Source organism: Quercus robur, chromosome 10 (assembly GCF_932294415.1).
Source record: "Quercus robur chromosome 10, dhQueRobu3.1, whole genome shotgun sequence".
In the NCBI taxonomy this organism is placed as follows: Eukaryota; Viridiplantae; Streptophyta; class Magnoliopsida; order Fagales; family Fagaceae; genus Quercus; species Quercus robur.
In genome coordinates this window covers 27,222,839-27,238,380 of record NC_065543.1, presented here as the reverse complement: position 1 = coordinate 27,238,380, position 15,542 = coordinate 27,222,839, and the positions used below count along the sequence as shown (strand labels likewise).

Sequence of the window (15,542 nt, the reverse complement as noted above, 5' to 3'; positions counted from 1 at the left end):
CCGTTGGGTGTATACTATGAAGTACTTGCTTGATGGTTCTATTGAACATTTGAAGGCTCGCTTGGTTGCCAAAGGGTATACCAAGACTTTTGGTGTTGAATATGCAAAGACATTCTCTCCTGTTGCTAAAATTTTCTATCAGGATTTTAATCTACTTATTTGCTAATCTGGGTTGGCCATTGTTTTAGTTAGACGTTAAAGATGCATTTTTAAATGGTGATTAGAAGGAAGAGTTGTGTATGGAGAAACCACTTCGGTTTGTTGCTCGGGGGAGTCTGGGAAGGTTTGCAAGATGCATAAAGCCATCTATGGTCTTAAGCAATCTCCCTAGTAAATTTAGTGCAACAGTGTTATAGTTTGGATTGCGACATTGCCAATCTAATCACTCTATGGTTTCTAATCACTCTAAAAGAGGAAAGGTTTTTTTTGATAAGTAATAAGTTTATTGATATCAAAAAGGGGAACTCCCTAGTACACAAGGAGTGTACAAGGGGTCAAACAATCAAGAACAAAAATTACAAGAATCTAAGAAATCAAGAAAAGATAAAAAATGATTGGTTCCACAAAGCAGCCAACCAATCCATTAAAGTTCTAAAGAAAAATAGCTTCAAGTCTGATATGGATCTCTCCCTACCTTCAAAGCATCTACTATTTCTCTTTCTCCATAGACACCACAATAAGTAATGGGGAATAATCAACCATATATACCCATTAAAAGAGGAAAGGTTATGTTGATAGTGTGTGTAAATGATATTATAATCACTAGTGATGACAAGGACATTGATGATTTGAAGACATTCCTTCAAAACTCATTTCAAACTAAGGACTGGGCAAACTTCATTATTTCTTGGGTATTGAGGTAGCACGATCTAAAAAAGTATTAGTTTATCGCAAAGAAAGTATGTGATGGATATTTTGGAAGAAACTAGCTTTGTTAGGATCTAAAGCAGTGGCGACTCCTATGAATCCTAATGCCAAATTGTATGAAGATCAAGAGGAGCTGTTGTCTAATCCTAAGAGATATCGTCGTTTGGTTGGTAAGTTAAATTATCTCACAATTACTCTCCCTGATATATCATTTGCAATTGGTGCTATGAGCCAATACATGAAAGCTCCACATCTTCCACATTGGGATTTTGGTAAACAATTATTCAAATTGTGAGGTATCTTAAAGCACATCTAGGTTGTGGTCTTTTGAATAAAGCTAACAGTCACCTGCAAGCTATGTTGCCCGGACATGCCAAAAATGGCCAAGTACCCATGTCAGACACGTATTCAACATAGGTACCAGTAAGACACGGCTGCAAAAGTACCCAGCGCGTACCAGAGAAAAAAAAAATTATTTTTTTATTCTAGGTACAGGCAGACACAGCCAAGACATGCTAGTTACTTCCCGGACATGGGAGGGGGAAAAAAAAAAAGATCTCACTCCCTCACGCCCTCTCTTTCTAAACCCCACAACTTCCTTCAATCTAGAACCACAATAGTATCACCACCATCACCCCTCTTTTTATTTTTCTTCTCGCATCGGCTGGAACAAGTAGCAATCATCATCTTCTACTTTTCAGCCAGTTGCTTTTTTTTCATCCACTTGCACAGACACAATTTTTTTGCTAAAAAAATGTGTTACTTTTTTGTTTTATTTAATGGAGACATAATTGTAAATTTATACTAACTTCGTTTTTCCATCCTCTCATTTTGCTTCTCAACCAAACAAATAAATTTTTCATCTCTCTACTTTTCCATCCTACCAATCAAACTAAATCTCATCTATCCTCCCACTTTTCTATCCCTTCCCAATTTTCTATCCTCCTACTTTTTCACTTCTCCAACCAAACAGACCCTTATATCTTCTTGTGGGTGTCGACTCCAAGGCATGGGTGTGGCAAGATGACAAGAGATATTTGGGGTGGTGGCCCACGTATTACTTTTTATCTTTAAATCTTTTGCCCTTTCTAGTCTATGGCATTATAAATAATGGTAAAGAAATTGCCTTTTCCTAAGCATTTATATTATTTTATTTTATATTAAATATTTTTAGATTTGTCTTTAAATTAATTGTAGATATTTTTTAAAAACATTTTATTGCAATTACTTAACTTTAAAATCTAAAAAAAGATAAATATGTCTAAAAATATATAAAATATACCTAAAATAAATATTAATTAATTAATTGTCGTACTCCAGATGTGTCGTACCCTAGTTTTTCAAGAAATGTTGTTCTCCCGTACCCGTATTGTACTCGCACCCGTGTCTATGTCTATGCAACCTAGCCTCCAAGTATAAGCCTTTACCAATGCCAATTGCATAGGATCACTGTTAGCTAGGAAATCCACTACTATATATTGCACTTTTCTAGGAGGAAACTTGATTACTTGGAAGAGTAAGAAACAAATTTTTGTAGATAGGTCTAGTACAAAGGCTGAGTATAAAGCCATGGAACACACACCATGCGAACTAATATAGATCAACCTTACTTGAGGAATTAAAATCTATTTTGAAGGTGCCTATAAGTATGCATTGTGATAATTAAGCAACAATTCACATTGCTTCCAATCTTGTGTTTCATGAGCGAACTAAGCATATAGAAGTAGATTGTCACATTATTCGAGAGGGAGTAGAAAATGGTGAAATTACTACTCTATATGTTTCTACAAGAGTCCAAATTGCTGATATGTTTACCAAAGCTTTATGTAAAATTCATTTGGATTTATTATGTAAAAAGCTAGAATTGTATGATATATACTCTCCAAGATTCAAAGCTAGGGGCACAATAATAATACCGCTGTACTCCCTTTATACACAAATAATATTTTATGTGTTAGGGTTAATTTAACAAACCCTAAACACTTTTACTCAAATAGCAGGTATTTTCAAGAAAAAATAGAATAAAAAGATAATTTAAGTTTTTCTTTTATATAAGTAATAAGTAATTATATTCACATATATATATATATAGTAAACAGTTTTTGGGAACAGTTTTGAACACACTCAACTATCCCCTGAGAAGTATCAAATATACAAAGAATCTAAAAATTCTAATCTACTGATAATCTATGGAATAAAGAGCTAATAAGCATCGATTTGACTTCTCACCTGAAGAAGCATGTGAAATAAGTATACCAGATCAGTCATACTTCTGAAAACCACAATTGTAGTGGTCATGGGCCAGTTAATAATTATACACTTGTTATCCTGCACTCAAAGGTTGGGGGAAAGCAAGTAAAGTTTTGCTATAGTTAACCAATATATATATATATATATTTGGATCAGTAAATGCAAATTTTATTTAGAGAAGAATAAGTACAGCACAACCACAGTACACAGGCAGTGTACAGGGGCTGTTAAAAATCAAATGAAAGTATATAAATCCAAAAATTATAGCATATTAGGGAAAGAATGACAACTTAAGACTGCTATCCAGTCATACAGAGTGCGAGAAAAAAAAAAAAAAAAAAATCTTCATATCTGCAAGACTGCAACCCCTTCAAACATGTGAGTATTACACTCTCTCCAAATAATCCATAAAACATAATGGAATAGCACCCCAAACATCTGCCATAATATTCCAACCAAAGCCCCATTTCCAACACTCCAACAAAGCCAAAACACTCTATAGGCATAACCACACTATTCCAAACAAACCAAACACCATAGACTACAAATTATTGGCAAAGGCACAATGTAGTAACAGGTGATCAATAGTCTCACCACTCCTCTAACATAAAGCACCAATCTATCACACACAGCCTTCGCTTACACAAATTATCCATTGTTAGGCTTCTCCCATTAGCTGCAGTCCCCACACACACACACCCAAGAAAAAAAAAAAAAAAAAAGCCATCATAGATGGAACCTACACCTTCCAAATACTCTTCCACTGAAAAACTGAAATTCCCTAGAATAGAGAGCTTTGTAAAAAGATTTTACCTCAAGTTACCACTTTTGTAAAGGTCCACTAGACATGATCCTCAGAAAATCCCCAATTTTAACCGAGTATAACTGAGTAATAAAGGATTGCAAAATCTCCAATGCCCAATCTTGGCAAGCATGATTAAGCACCACATCCCAAAAAACACCCCCATAATGTATATGTAAATAATCTACCATTGTAATCTCTTTGTCTCGAGCTACACAATACAAGTCCAGAAAAGTATACTTAAATCATCACCACACCAGCATTCACACCAAAAACAAATCCCTGAAAGACTACCCACTTTGAAAATTGTGCAAAACTATTCCACCCACTCCTAATACATTTCCACAAGATACATATGTGAGACCACCCATAAGCAACCCCAAAGTCCACCCACCCCCAAGAACTCCATACTTTGTAATTGTATGCCAAAAGGCCTCTTTTTCATAAGCAAATCTCCAAAGCCATTTCCCCAATAGAGCTTGATTAAATCATACCAAACTATGAAAGTCCAAGCACCCCCCTGTTGGACAGATTTGCAAACTGTCTGCCACTTCACCAAATGGAATTTTACACAATCACCCATCCCACAAAGAGAGGTAGTAAGTAGTTAGGCTAGAAAGAATACTCTTAATCAAAGTAAGCTGTCCTTCCTTGGATAGATAGAACTTCTTCCACCCTGCCAATTTTTTTTTTCCATCTTTTCTAATATCAGATCCCATATAGCCTTGGACATTTTTCCCACAGTAGGAGACCCAAATACTTTAAAGGCAAAGTAGAGATCTTACATCCCATCAAACTAGCTGGACGTTCAATCTCATGAACATCACCTACCGGAACCATCTCTGAATTGCCAAAATTTATTTTTAATCCCGAAACAGCTTCAAAGCAATACACATCTCAAATAACCAATCTGTTCATTCTCATCACCACAAAAAATTAAAGTATTGTACAAAAGATGAAACACCAGCAAAGGAACATTCTGCCTCCCACCAACCGAAAATCCCGTTAAGTAACCCCCCCCCCACCCCTGGTCAACCGCTTTAGATAACAATCTACTGAAAGCCTCTACAACTAGGAGAGATAATATCAACCGCTTTAGATAACAGTCTACTGAGAGCCTCTATAACTGGGACAAATAATATTAACCGCTTTAGATAACAGTCTACTCAAAGCCTCTATAACTAGGGCAAATAATAATGGCAACAACAGATCTCTTACCTCAATCCCTGAGAGCTCTCAAAAAATCCACTCAGACCGATATTAATAAGAATAGAGAATTTAACAATAGATATACAAAAAAAGTATCCACTTCTGATTCACAAGAGAGAATTATTCTGCCCAATCTGCTGAAATGGGAAAACGATCCAATCTCAACATTGACAGCACTTCTTGATTATTAGACCATGTTAAGATCCTCCCTCAAGTGGTAAATCTAGTAAATCCCCTAATCAGAGATAAATTCATAGAAATCCCACATGACCAGAGTGGTTCTACCCCTTGTAAGCCTTTCAGTAGGAAATCTTACTACATTAAAATCTCCCCCAATACACCATGGAAGTTGCCAACAATTGTGAATGCCAGCCAACTCCCCCATAACATAGCCTGTTTTTGGTCCAAATTGGGACCATACACCCCATAAAACATCCATTCAAAATTCCCCTCTAGACTCCTGAATTTACACAATAAGGAAAATAACCCCTTCGCAACATCATTCTTCTACACCACTTTCTTTTCCCAAAGAAGTAAAATGCCCCCAAAAGCTCCTTCCACCTCCAAACAATCCCAATCCACAAATTGACTCCCCAACAGACTCCAGACCACACTATGGTTAATTACCCTCCATTTTTATCTCCTGTAAGCAAATAATATCCCCCCTTCCACATTCTAAGAGCATTCCTCACCCTCAACCTCTTTCCCAGTCGTTCAAACCTCTCACATTCCACATGATAAGTCATAAATTCATGATGTCAACTAAAGCACCCTATTCTTTTGACCAGCACTATTGCAGCCCCCTCCTCTTGTGTCATAATTTATTGTCGAGAGACCAAGTTCTTGAGTTCATCCCTTTCATACTGGATTTGACTTTTCTGCTGTGAGCTTGGTGACATTTTAGCCCTCCAACTATTCTTGATTACCATGAACAATCTGATACCCTCCTCCTTGAAGCCCGCTTAGGACACCTTCCCAAAAATTTGCCAAAACCTAGTCTTTACCTTTTCTTTATCTTTCCATTGTGACAGGATAAATATTCAAAAGGTTGAGTGCAATGCTTTGGCAATGAAAACATATGTCGGACTTAATCAGATTTGAGAATAATCCCAAAATAGTGAAAAAAATTGACTTCACAATAATAGATGTTGGACACATGTTAAAAATTTAGAGACGTGATTATAGCCTTATCTCATGCACAAGCAAAACTCTTCAAAATGAATTTAACTTTATCCTTCAAGGACAAGATCCATACCTTTAGTACATACAGCAAGAAGAAAAATAATGGGTCCACAAAAATTGCCACCAAGCAAGAAATGACAAAAAATTTGTTCCATCGTTGCACAACTTTAGTATGAGGGTTCATGACTCCAGGAATATATTGTTGGAGAAAGGAAAAAGTTCTCCTAGCCCAGCCTTTAGCATCCCCATAGAGAACAGTACGGAACTAAAAAAATCAACAACAAAAAAGCATATTGGTGTATTTGTACAACATTATTATGCTTAAAAAAAACTATTAAAATACACAACATGAAAAAGTCATAGGAAAATAATAGTACAACAAAATGACTTTGCAGCCTCAAGAGAGTTTTTCACAGAACAATAACAAAGTGTCTGGATAACAACTTAGAGGACTTTCTTTCTTTTAGAAGCGAGGAAAAAAGAAAACACATAAACTACAATGCAGCTAGAATGAAAAGCAGTTAAATTTAAACAAAATATAAAATTAAAAACCCTTATTATTGCTACTAAGAGGAAAACAAAACATTAGAATTGCTTTTCCTTGTACATTACCATATCAAAACATAATAACTACAATCAACATGCATGACATCTAACAGCACCACCACTAGACAGTAACACTAGTTACCACCAAATCTGCACAAGCCCCCGCCCTTTCTGAAACCTACCTTCACTAAAAAGGACTATAATCTCAACCTCCTGCTCTCGTAACCATTGCTACCACTGCCTCCATAACAAAATCACCACCAGCTCTACCAATTGCATTTGACCACTGCCACTGCAACAGAAAAAATGTTATCACTGGAGCTGTCAATGCTATCACAGAAAGTATTGCCACTGCCACCATGACTATTACTATTACAGTTAGTACCAGGCCTAAACAATTTTCTTTCTACAGACAGCATAGCAATCTAGCAAACATTCTTTTTGCATTCAGAACAAAGCAAAGCAAAAAAAAAAAAATGCAAAAGCTGACTTTTCTGGTTTTTTGAATTGGACCAGACCAACATAGGTCCCAGTCCTTGGTTGAACTAGTTGAACTAGTCCAGTTTCAAACCATGCTTTGAACCCTTGTCAAAGTCTGGCCAAAGCTGCCGAGAGAGTGTTGTCACAACTTGCACGCAACCTGTCCGCATCATGGCTGCCCGCAAAAACGCTACATCACATAAAGGAGAAAGCTTTCTCAATGTGAGCCACAAAAAGCTCACGACCTAGACATCCCACGAGCAGCTCGCAACTTTGCATTGTGGACAGATTCCAGCTACTTGATCCAATCCACAACCAGCTTAAGAAAAGAACATGCACACCCATCCTCTCATATCTCTACAGATCCAGAAATCGAAAAATCCAAACAGAGATAGAGTGAGATTTTATAGAGCTTCTTGTGCTCAATCTTAGAGAGAAATACCTAAACACATAGAGTGAACCCATAGCTTTTCTCTTCTCTTTCCCTCTCACCATGCCTACACCTTGAGAGGGGTTTTACCATCACTATCTACACCTTATTTGAGTGTTAGAGAGCTGATCAGTATTGGGAATCATTGGAGAGCCCATGTTTAAATCCAAGTTCCACTTGGTGACTAGCGGTTGGTCGTTAAACCGACAAGACTCCATAGAAGAAAGGACTCAGCAAAGTCGAATGCTAGCAGGAGCTTGGAGGACTCAAGTACTTAGGAAGATATAGGCTTGGAGGGTCTATAGTCAATCTTGTACTGCATCTATTCTATAGTGGAGTTCCGACTTGGAGGATCAACAGGTTTTTCACTTGGGGGGCTCTAGTTTCCTCTTCAAAAACACTTGCCGGTGCTTTTGTATGGTTTGCTTTTTATTTTCTGCACTTTGTATTCCTTTATTCCATTATATTGTTTATTGCAAACCATGAATTGTGAATTAATCACGTATACTCAACTTAATTGCTTAGTTTTGTTAAAAGTGATTTAGCAGTAAAATTTGCAATTGGGGATCTATTCGCACTCTCAACTTGGACAAAACTCTAAATGAAAACATGGCATGCAAAATTAAAATTAACAATTTGGGATAACCAGGTTTCCAAAAGGAAGAACAATTTTATATCCATAGAACAAGAAAGTAAATTGATTTGATATCTACAATAAAATTCAAGATAAAACTGTTAATCTTCGAGAAGTGTGTAGGGTTAAAATTAATTAATCTAACACAATACATATTATTTGTTAGAATTACCATTATTATTTTTTTATATTAGCATGTTATTATTTTATATTAGCATATAAGTATTCTTTTGATCTTTCCATACCTCCATAATATAAATATGTTCTAATTTTGAGGAACTGAATCTCAAAATAGTTTTGTGGGAGGTAGGCAAATCCTCGATTCAGTTCTTATTGCCAATGAGTGTGTTGATAGCAGATTGAAGAGTAAGATTCCGGGGGTGATTTGTAAGTTAGATATTGAGAAAGCTTATGATAATGTGAATTGGGAGGCGCTTCTGAAGTTGTTGAAGAAAATGGGCTTTGGGGAGAAATGGTGTAGCTGGATTCGTACTTGTATCTCGACAGTGCAGTTCTCTGTTTTGGTTAATGGGTCTCCAGCTGATTTCTTTGGCAGTTCTAGAGGATTGAGACAAGGTGATCCACTGTCTCCCTTGTTATTTTTAGTTGTGATGGAGGTGTTTAGTAGGATGGTGAAGAGAATGGAGGGGGCAGGTTTACTTAGTGGTTTTAAGGTAGATGGTAGGAGGGGTAGAGGGGAATGCGTTTCCCACTTGCTGTTTGCGGATGATACTATTTTGTTTTGCGATGCAGAGGTGGAGCAAATCCTTCATGTTCAGCTGCTGCTTCTTGGTTTTCAGGCTGTGACTGGTTTGAAGGTTAACGTAGCTAAAAGTGAGATTGTTCCTATAGGGGAGGTAAATAATATGCAGGCTTTGGCAGAGTTTTTGGGTTGCAGGATTGGGGCCTTGCCAATGACGTATCTTGGTATGCCGTTGGGAGCGTCCCATAAATCCCCTTCTATTTGGAACCCTATTTTGGAGAAAATTAAACGGAAGCTGGCAGGGTGGAAGAAGTTGTATTTATCTAAAGGTGGTAGGTTGACACTGCTTAAAAGTACGCTTTCTAGTCTTCCCACCTATTTCTTATCTTTGTTCACCATTCCTACACATGTGGCCAACAAAATTGAGAAGCTTCAAAGGGACTTCCTGTGGGGTGATTCTAAGATTCATTTATTGAGTTGGGATAAGGTTTGTTTGCCTATTGCTAATGGTGGTTTGGGTATTAGGAAACTGACCACTTTCAATAAAGCCTTACTAGGAAAGTGGCATTGGCGTTTTGGGATTGAGGAGAATAGGCTTTGGAGGAGGGTGGTAGCTTTGAAATTTGGGGAAGAATGGGCGGGGTGGACCTCTAAGTTGGGAAGGGGTGTTCATGGGTGTGGTTTGTGGAGAAGTATCCGGATGGGTTGGGAAGTTTTTAACAAATTTGTCCAGTATAAGGTGGGGGTGGGGGATAGAGTGAAATTTTTGGTCAGATAGGTGGTGCGGAGATCTCCCTCTCCTTTCGGCTTTTCCAACCTTGTACAATTTTGCTGCAAACAAAGAGGCTTCCGTAGAATCATCTCTGATATGTCAAGGAGCAGGGGATAGGAGAACTTGGGATGTTCGTTTCATTCGGGATCCTAATGATTGGGAGGTAGATGTGGTGGATGATTTCTTTCGATTCTTGGCTTCCTATGTTCCTTCCGTGACTGATGGTGATCGTTTGAGATGGATCTTGACAAAAAATGGAGATTTCACTATCCGCTCATATTATCATAAGTTACATGGCTCTTCTTCCATTGCTTTTCCTTGGAAAGGTATTTGGAAGGTAAAGGCTCCTCGGCGTGTCTCTTTCTTTGTTTGGACAGCCGCTTGGAATAGGATCCTCACAGGAGATATCTTAAGTCTCAGGGGCTTTGATTTTGTTGACTGGTGCATTATGTGTCATTGTTGCGGTGAGACAGTGGATCATTTGTTGTTACATTGTGGAAAAGCTTATCGGCTATGGTGTTTTGTCTTTAGGACTTTTGGGATTTCTTGGGTTCCCTCGCGTACGGTGCAAGATTGTCTGTTTAGTTGGTGGAATTGGTTGGGAAAGCATTCATCTAACATTTGGAATCTAGTTCCGCTTTGTTTGATGTGGTGCATTTGGAGGGAACGCAATCGGCGGACGTTTGAGGATCTGGATAGATCTGAAGACCAGCTGCTTGCTCTCTTCGCTGGTTCCCTTTTTGATTGGGCTAGGGCTTGGGGACTCACTTCTAGTGACTCTATTCCTTTTTTCCTTAGCTCTCTTTTTCTCTGTAATTAATGCTTTTTTGTTTTTCTTTTTGTTTCTTTTCATTTTTGTACTTTGTTTTGCTGGTGTTTTTTTGGCATCTAGCAGTTTTTTGAATATATTTTTCTTACCTATCAAAAAAAAAAACTGATTAACAAAGCCCCAAACCTTTCCTCAAATATCACTCTCCACTCCTCTTTTCTCTCCTTCAAACCTACTACCTCATATTTTACAACTGAGCTTGGTATCAAAGTCTATCGATCCAAGAAAATGGGGTTTCTGACCAAGAAAACTACCTCCTTGCATTGCCCAATGAAGCCAAATAAAACCCAGCAAGTGAACCTCAACAATTGATGTTGTTTTGGTGTCGAGATGACCACAAAGTCACTTGTCGGAGCCAGCTAACTCACCGAGCAAGTGAATCGTGGTCATTGGAGTTATGATTGGTGATTGAATAGTGTAGTTGTGGTCGTCAGCACGAGGAATTTGGTTAAATGTGATCACTGGTGTCATGAGTTTTGTTCGTTGTGGTTGTTGATGATATGAAATGCCTGAGTTAGTGGCAATGGGTGGTGTTTGACTTTGATAGCATATTAATCTTCAGGAAGCATGTAGGGTTAAAATTAATTACCCTAACACACCACATATTTCAAATTAATTTTAAATACATTCTAAAAATCTTCCCCACATACATTACTCACAACAAAAAAATATATAAAGAAGAGGGTTCAACCAGACTGTTACAGAACTGAACAAACATCAAGCATTTTGTTCTTCAACTACAAATAACATAGGCTTTCCACAAGAGGCTAAGTTGCGGCTTTGATTCCCAATATTTAGAAGGAACATATGCCTTCAAGGGGCCAAGTTTTTTTTTTAACTAATAATATTAATTTAAAATAAAAATAAAATAAACTACAAAACCAACAATGGAGCCAAGGTGGCTGGCAAGAAGTTCCTCCATCAAAATTTAGCAAAACTTGGTCAGCCTGTATATATGTATAACATACAAAGCCAATGCATCATCAAATTTGAAATTCACTGGGGCTTTCAGTATATTATCACATTGGCCTATATCTATTTATGATGATTAGATCATATTCTTTGTTATGTTAATAATCCAGAAAAAGTTTTCTTCTTCCATTAGAGGTTTCAACAATTATCTCTTTCATGCATAATCTAATCTAATTGATGGGAATTTTTTAGTATGTTTTGATGATCATTGGTTATTGCTTTTGTGAAAACTAAAGATCATGTAATGATACTTCTGCATTGAACATAATAATCTCATTACCAAAAACTACAGAGGAATTAGGAGATTTGTAATTGCAAATTTTAGAGCTAAACTCCATACATCATATATTGGTTTCCTCATGGCAGATGTAGATGAATTTTCATCATCATATTTCCCTTTCTTATATCTGTCTTATGTTATCCCCTGCTGACCAAAATCCTTGATCTTCCACTACATGGAAGCTATTTATGATATGCCAAATTGGAAAGCCAGTATAACACACCTTCTGGTTTACATGTACTAAAGAAATCTTTTAGCATTACTAAGCTCCAGAATTCATCATAATATATAAAAACAAAATTTTGACCCGGACGGTGCTTAATGTGTGCAAATGATTTACTAGAAGTTTTATCTCTTTTGGGCCCTCAAGTTCTTTATTATGCAAGCATAGAATAAAAGAAAGCTGTTGCTATGCCAAGGAGAATGTAAGTTGAACAATCATCTATAGAAATTTTAAACCACATAAGAGCTGAATGTCAGTTGCAGAGATAGCATTGGACATCTCAAACTCCAACTGAAATTTCTAGATGCTAATAATAGCTGTAACTAATGAAATTAGGTACAAACATCAACATAGAATCCACAGAAGGGCCACATGCTACTATGATACAGAATTAGCCATCAAACTTGAAATCCTTTTTTTCTTCTTCTTTTTTTAAAGACCACGAAACTTGAGATCTACGCAAGAAGTTAGCATAGAGTGAAGTTTTTTGTTATGATGTAGGCATGTGGTTAAGAATGTGGACTACCAAAGCATATAATACAAGGCAACATAAAATATCAGCAAACTCAAAGAATAACTCAGGAAGAACAACCTTAAGGTTAAGAAAGAAAAACACCTTAGGATCAAATACAGATGAAGCTTTTGAGTTCTTTTGTTGAGCGGCTCTGAAATTGTCATATGTTGGGCAAACTGTGCAATAAGGATCATTGCACACTCCCAACTGCCCAGACCTCAGTAAATGTTCATTTTTGGCTGCATAGTTGTCATTCGGCCAATCATTCTGATCCTTTCCTCTGGAAGAAGGAAACTTTTCTGGCACAGATTCCACTTTTTTATGACCTGTTACACCTTGATTTACCGGAAAAAGGCTTTCGGGTTTACGGCCAATGTATAATGGACCACTCATCTGTGTGAATGGAGTCCTTCTTTCACTCCGTAAGGGACCAGTATAGCCCACAAGGTTAGTTTCACTATCATAGGAATCCATTGAGTTTGTAGGAATGGAAATCGATGCACTCCTTGTGGAAACAAATCTCTGAAATCGAGAATCCGGATGTTCATCCAAGAACTGCGCATGTGTGTCTAAAAGCATAGGTATATCATCATTTTCATAACCAGCCATTTCTCATCAACTAGACCTACAAAAGAATGTAAAAGTCAGAATGCATACGTGCACATGCTAGTTCTGCAAATATTGCATAGCTAGAAAAATATTGTAATGCCACCACAAGAAGTATTTGTCCTTTTTATATAGATATTCAGTAACTTGGCACCAATGCATTTCCAACTAGAAGAAAACAAAACCATATTCGAAGGCTATTTATTCAATCCTCACAATCTAAGTTCTTACTTAAGATATCATAAAATTCTATCTTCTTTGTTTACTCTCAAGTAATGCAATGCAATTTTCAAATCTTGTGTTTCTCTTCTTCAACAATATATCACTCAAATGCTGTATATGCAAGATATTCAGGATAACATATTTTGCCCTTCAGCCCACTAAGTGTAACAATATTTCAAAGCATCCGGTTATCCTGCATTATGCATATATTATAACATAGAAACCCCCATATTTTGATAACACATATTAAAGCTCAAATTTGTATATTTATTTTTTTCTTTTTGGCAACCTAACTTTTCATTTTTCATAATTAAAAATAAATTAATTATATTTTTAAAATAAATAAATAAATAAAAAATAAAAAAACACTAAAGATATGAAAAACATAGATAAAAAAATTGGAGAACAAAAATTATAGCCACAAACAAGGGGTGGTTGATGCATATATGGAAACTAATGACGTGGCATGGGGGTGACACAGCAGTGTGTGCCATGTGGGAAAGGTGGAATGATATGGCACAACTGAATTTCAGGTGTCAAATGGTTATTGTTACTAAATCCACTTGTGCCAAGTTTGTTGTAGTATTTGAAAACTAGAGGGAAAAATAGTTAAAGGCAAATCCACCCGCTAGATTTAAGGAAGTTGTTTGTGTGCTTTATTAAATCTAGCATGTGATAAATGTGAGTTTTTTTTTTTTTTTTTTTTTCTGAAAAATTGATAAATGTGAGTTTTTTTTTTTGATCTAGCTGATAAATGTGAGTTAGTTATGAATGTGAGTTAGTTATGAATGATGTTATCACTCAAATATTTATACACATCCTATTGTAATTGATAGATTGATTGTTAGTAATTTTCCTCTCTTTCTCTCTCTAGAAAATGCAAGGATTAACAATATTACATTTCATACATGATTATGATTCAACAAACGCACCTACTCCCCTTGTAAAAGGGAGGATGAGGTTGTGGACTCAAAACCCAATACCAAAAAAAAAAAAATTAAAAAAAATGATTCTTTACCGTGATTGAACCACAAATCTCTTATTTAACCATTAAAGATTTTACCAATTGAACTAACTGGAACCCACGAGACCAATTTGACTTAAGCAGATCATTTGCTATTAATACCGCAATCAAGTGCGAGTATAAACCTGTTCTAACATCACCCAACATATAAGCCCAATTGTAAAAACTAAAAGATTAACAACACACGCTGATAGTAAGCAAAGGACCCAGAAACAACCATTAGCAAGAGTATGTCATGTGGATGTGGTATTCTTCCAAATACAAGATTACCATTGTAAAGTAATAATTAATAAGAATTTTTTTTTTTTGGGGGGGTATGCATTCTAATAAAACCTCACCAAATTCCATTAGCAATAACCGTGCTTTTGGCATATTGTTCATATGTGAATGTGGTTGTACAATAACAAAGTCTGAAGTCCGATTCCAGAAAAAATAAACAAGTTGAAGACAATTTTACATACCTGTTTTAAAAATAAATAAATAAATAAAAGATCTTTAAGAAAAAAGAAACGAAAGTATTTTACATACCTGTTTGAAGAGCTAAATTCTTATTGCTAGGAGGGAGCTTCAAACTCAGAAAGAAAAAGACAGCAATTAAGCTCTCTCAGACTCAGACAGAGGTGACTTTAAAGAGAGAGACAGAGACAGAGGTGACTTTTAAAGAGTTTGAAAAGTCAGTTGTCGTCTGAGACAGAGACTGAGACTGAGATTGACAAAAAAGGCAAAGGGCATCGGCCCATTTCATTTCATAATTCATTTGCCACATAATTTTCCTTGTAGTAGTTGTTGGTGGGACCACTAGGGACAATTTAAGACGGTGGTTTTTTCTTTTTTTTTCTTTTTCTTTTTCTTTGCTGAGAACTGAGAAGAAAACTTTTATTATTAACAATAAGATAATTTGTAAACAAAGCTGGAACCTCCAAAATAAGAAGCTGAGGATAATATCCAAATTATAGATAGAGCACGGGATATGTTTGTGTCTCAATAATAATATTAT

At 36.4% G+C, this 15,542-nt stretch overlaps 1 protein-coding gene across 7 annotated transcripts in view; it reads right to left on the bottom strand.

Annotated features, from left to right (window-relative positions):
• LOC126701526 (probable cyclic nucleotide-gated ion channel 20, chloroplastic) overlaps positions 1 to 15,287 on the bottom strand; it is a 51,149-nt gene extending 35,862 nt beyond the window's left edge. For 3 of the 7 annotated variants that reach the window (XR_007647387.1, XR_007647388.1, XM_050399673.1), the window contains exons 1-4: positions 15,074 to 15,280; positions 12,796 to 13,318; positions 6,384 to 6,575; positions 3,097 to 3,195 (exon numbers count right to left, since the gene is read on the bottom strand). Coding sequence is in view for 5 of the 7 variants with exons in the window: in XM_050399673.1 (XP_050255630.1) it covers positions 3,097 to 3,195; positions 6,384 to 6,575; positions 12,796 to 13,302 (798 nt within the window). In the remaining 2 variants the exon portion in view is untranslated. Of the gene's footprint in view, positions 1 to 3,096; positions 3,196 to 6,383; positions 6,576 to 12,795; positions 13,319 to 14,883; positions 14,956 to 15,073 lie in introns of all 7 variants that reach the window. The other 4 variants (XM_050399672.1, XM_050399675.1, XM_050399671.1 and 1 more) reach the window with 4 other exon arrangements.
• Between the last annotated feature and the right edge of the window lie 255 nt (positions 15,288 to 15,542).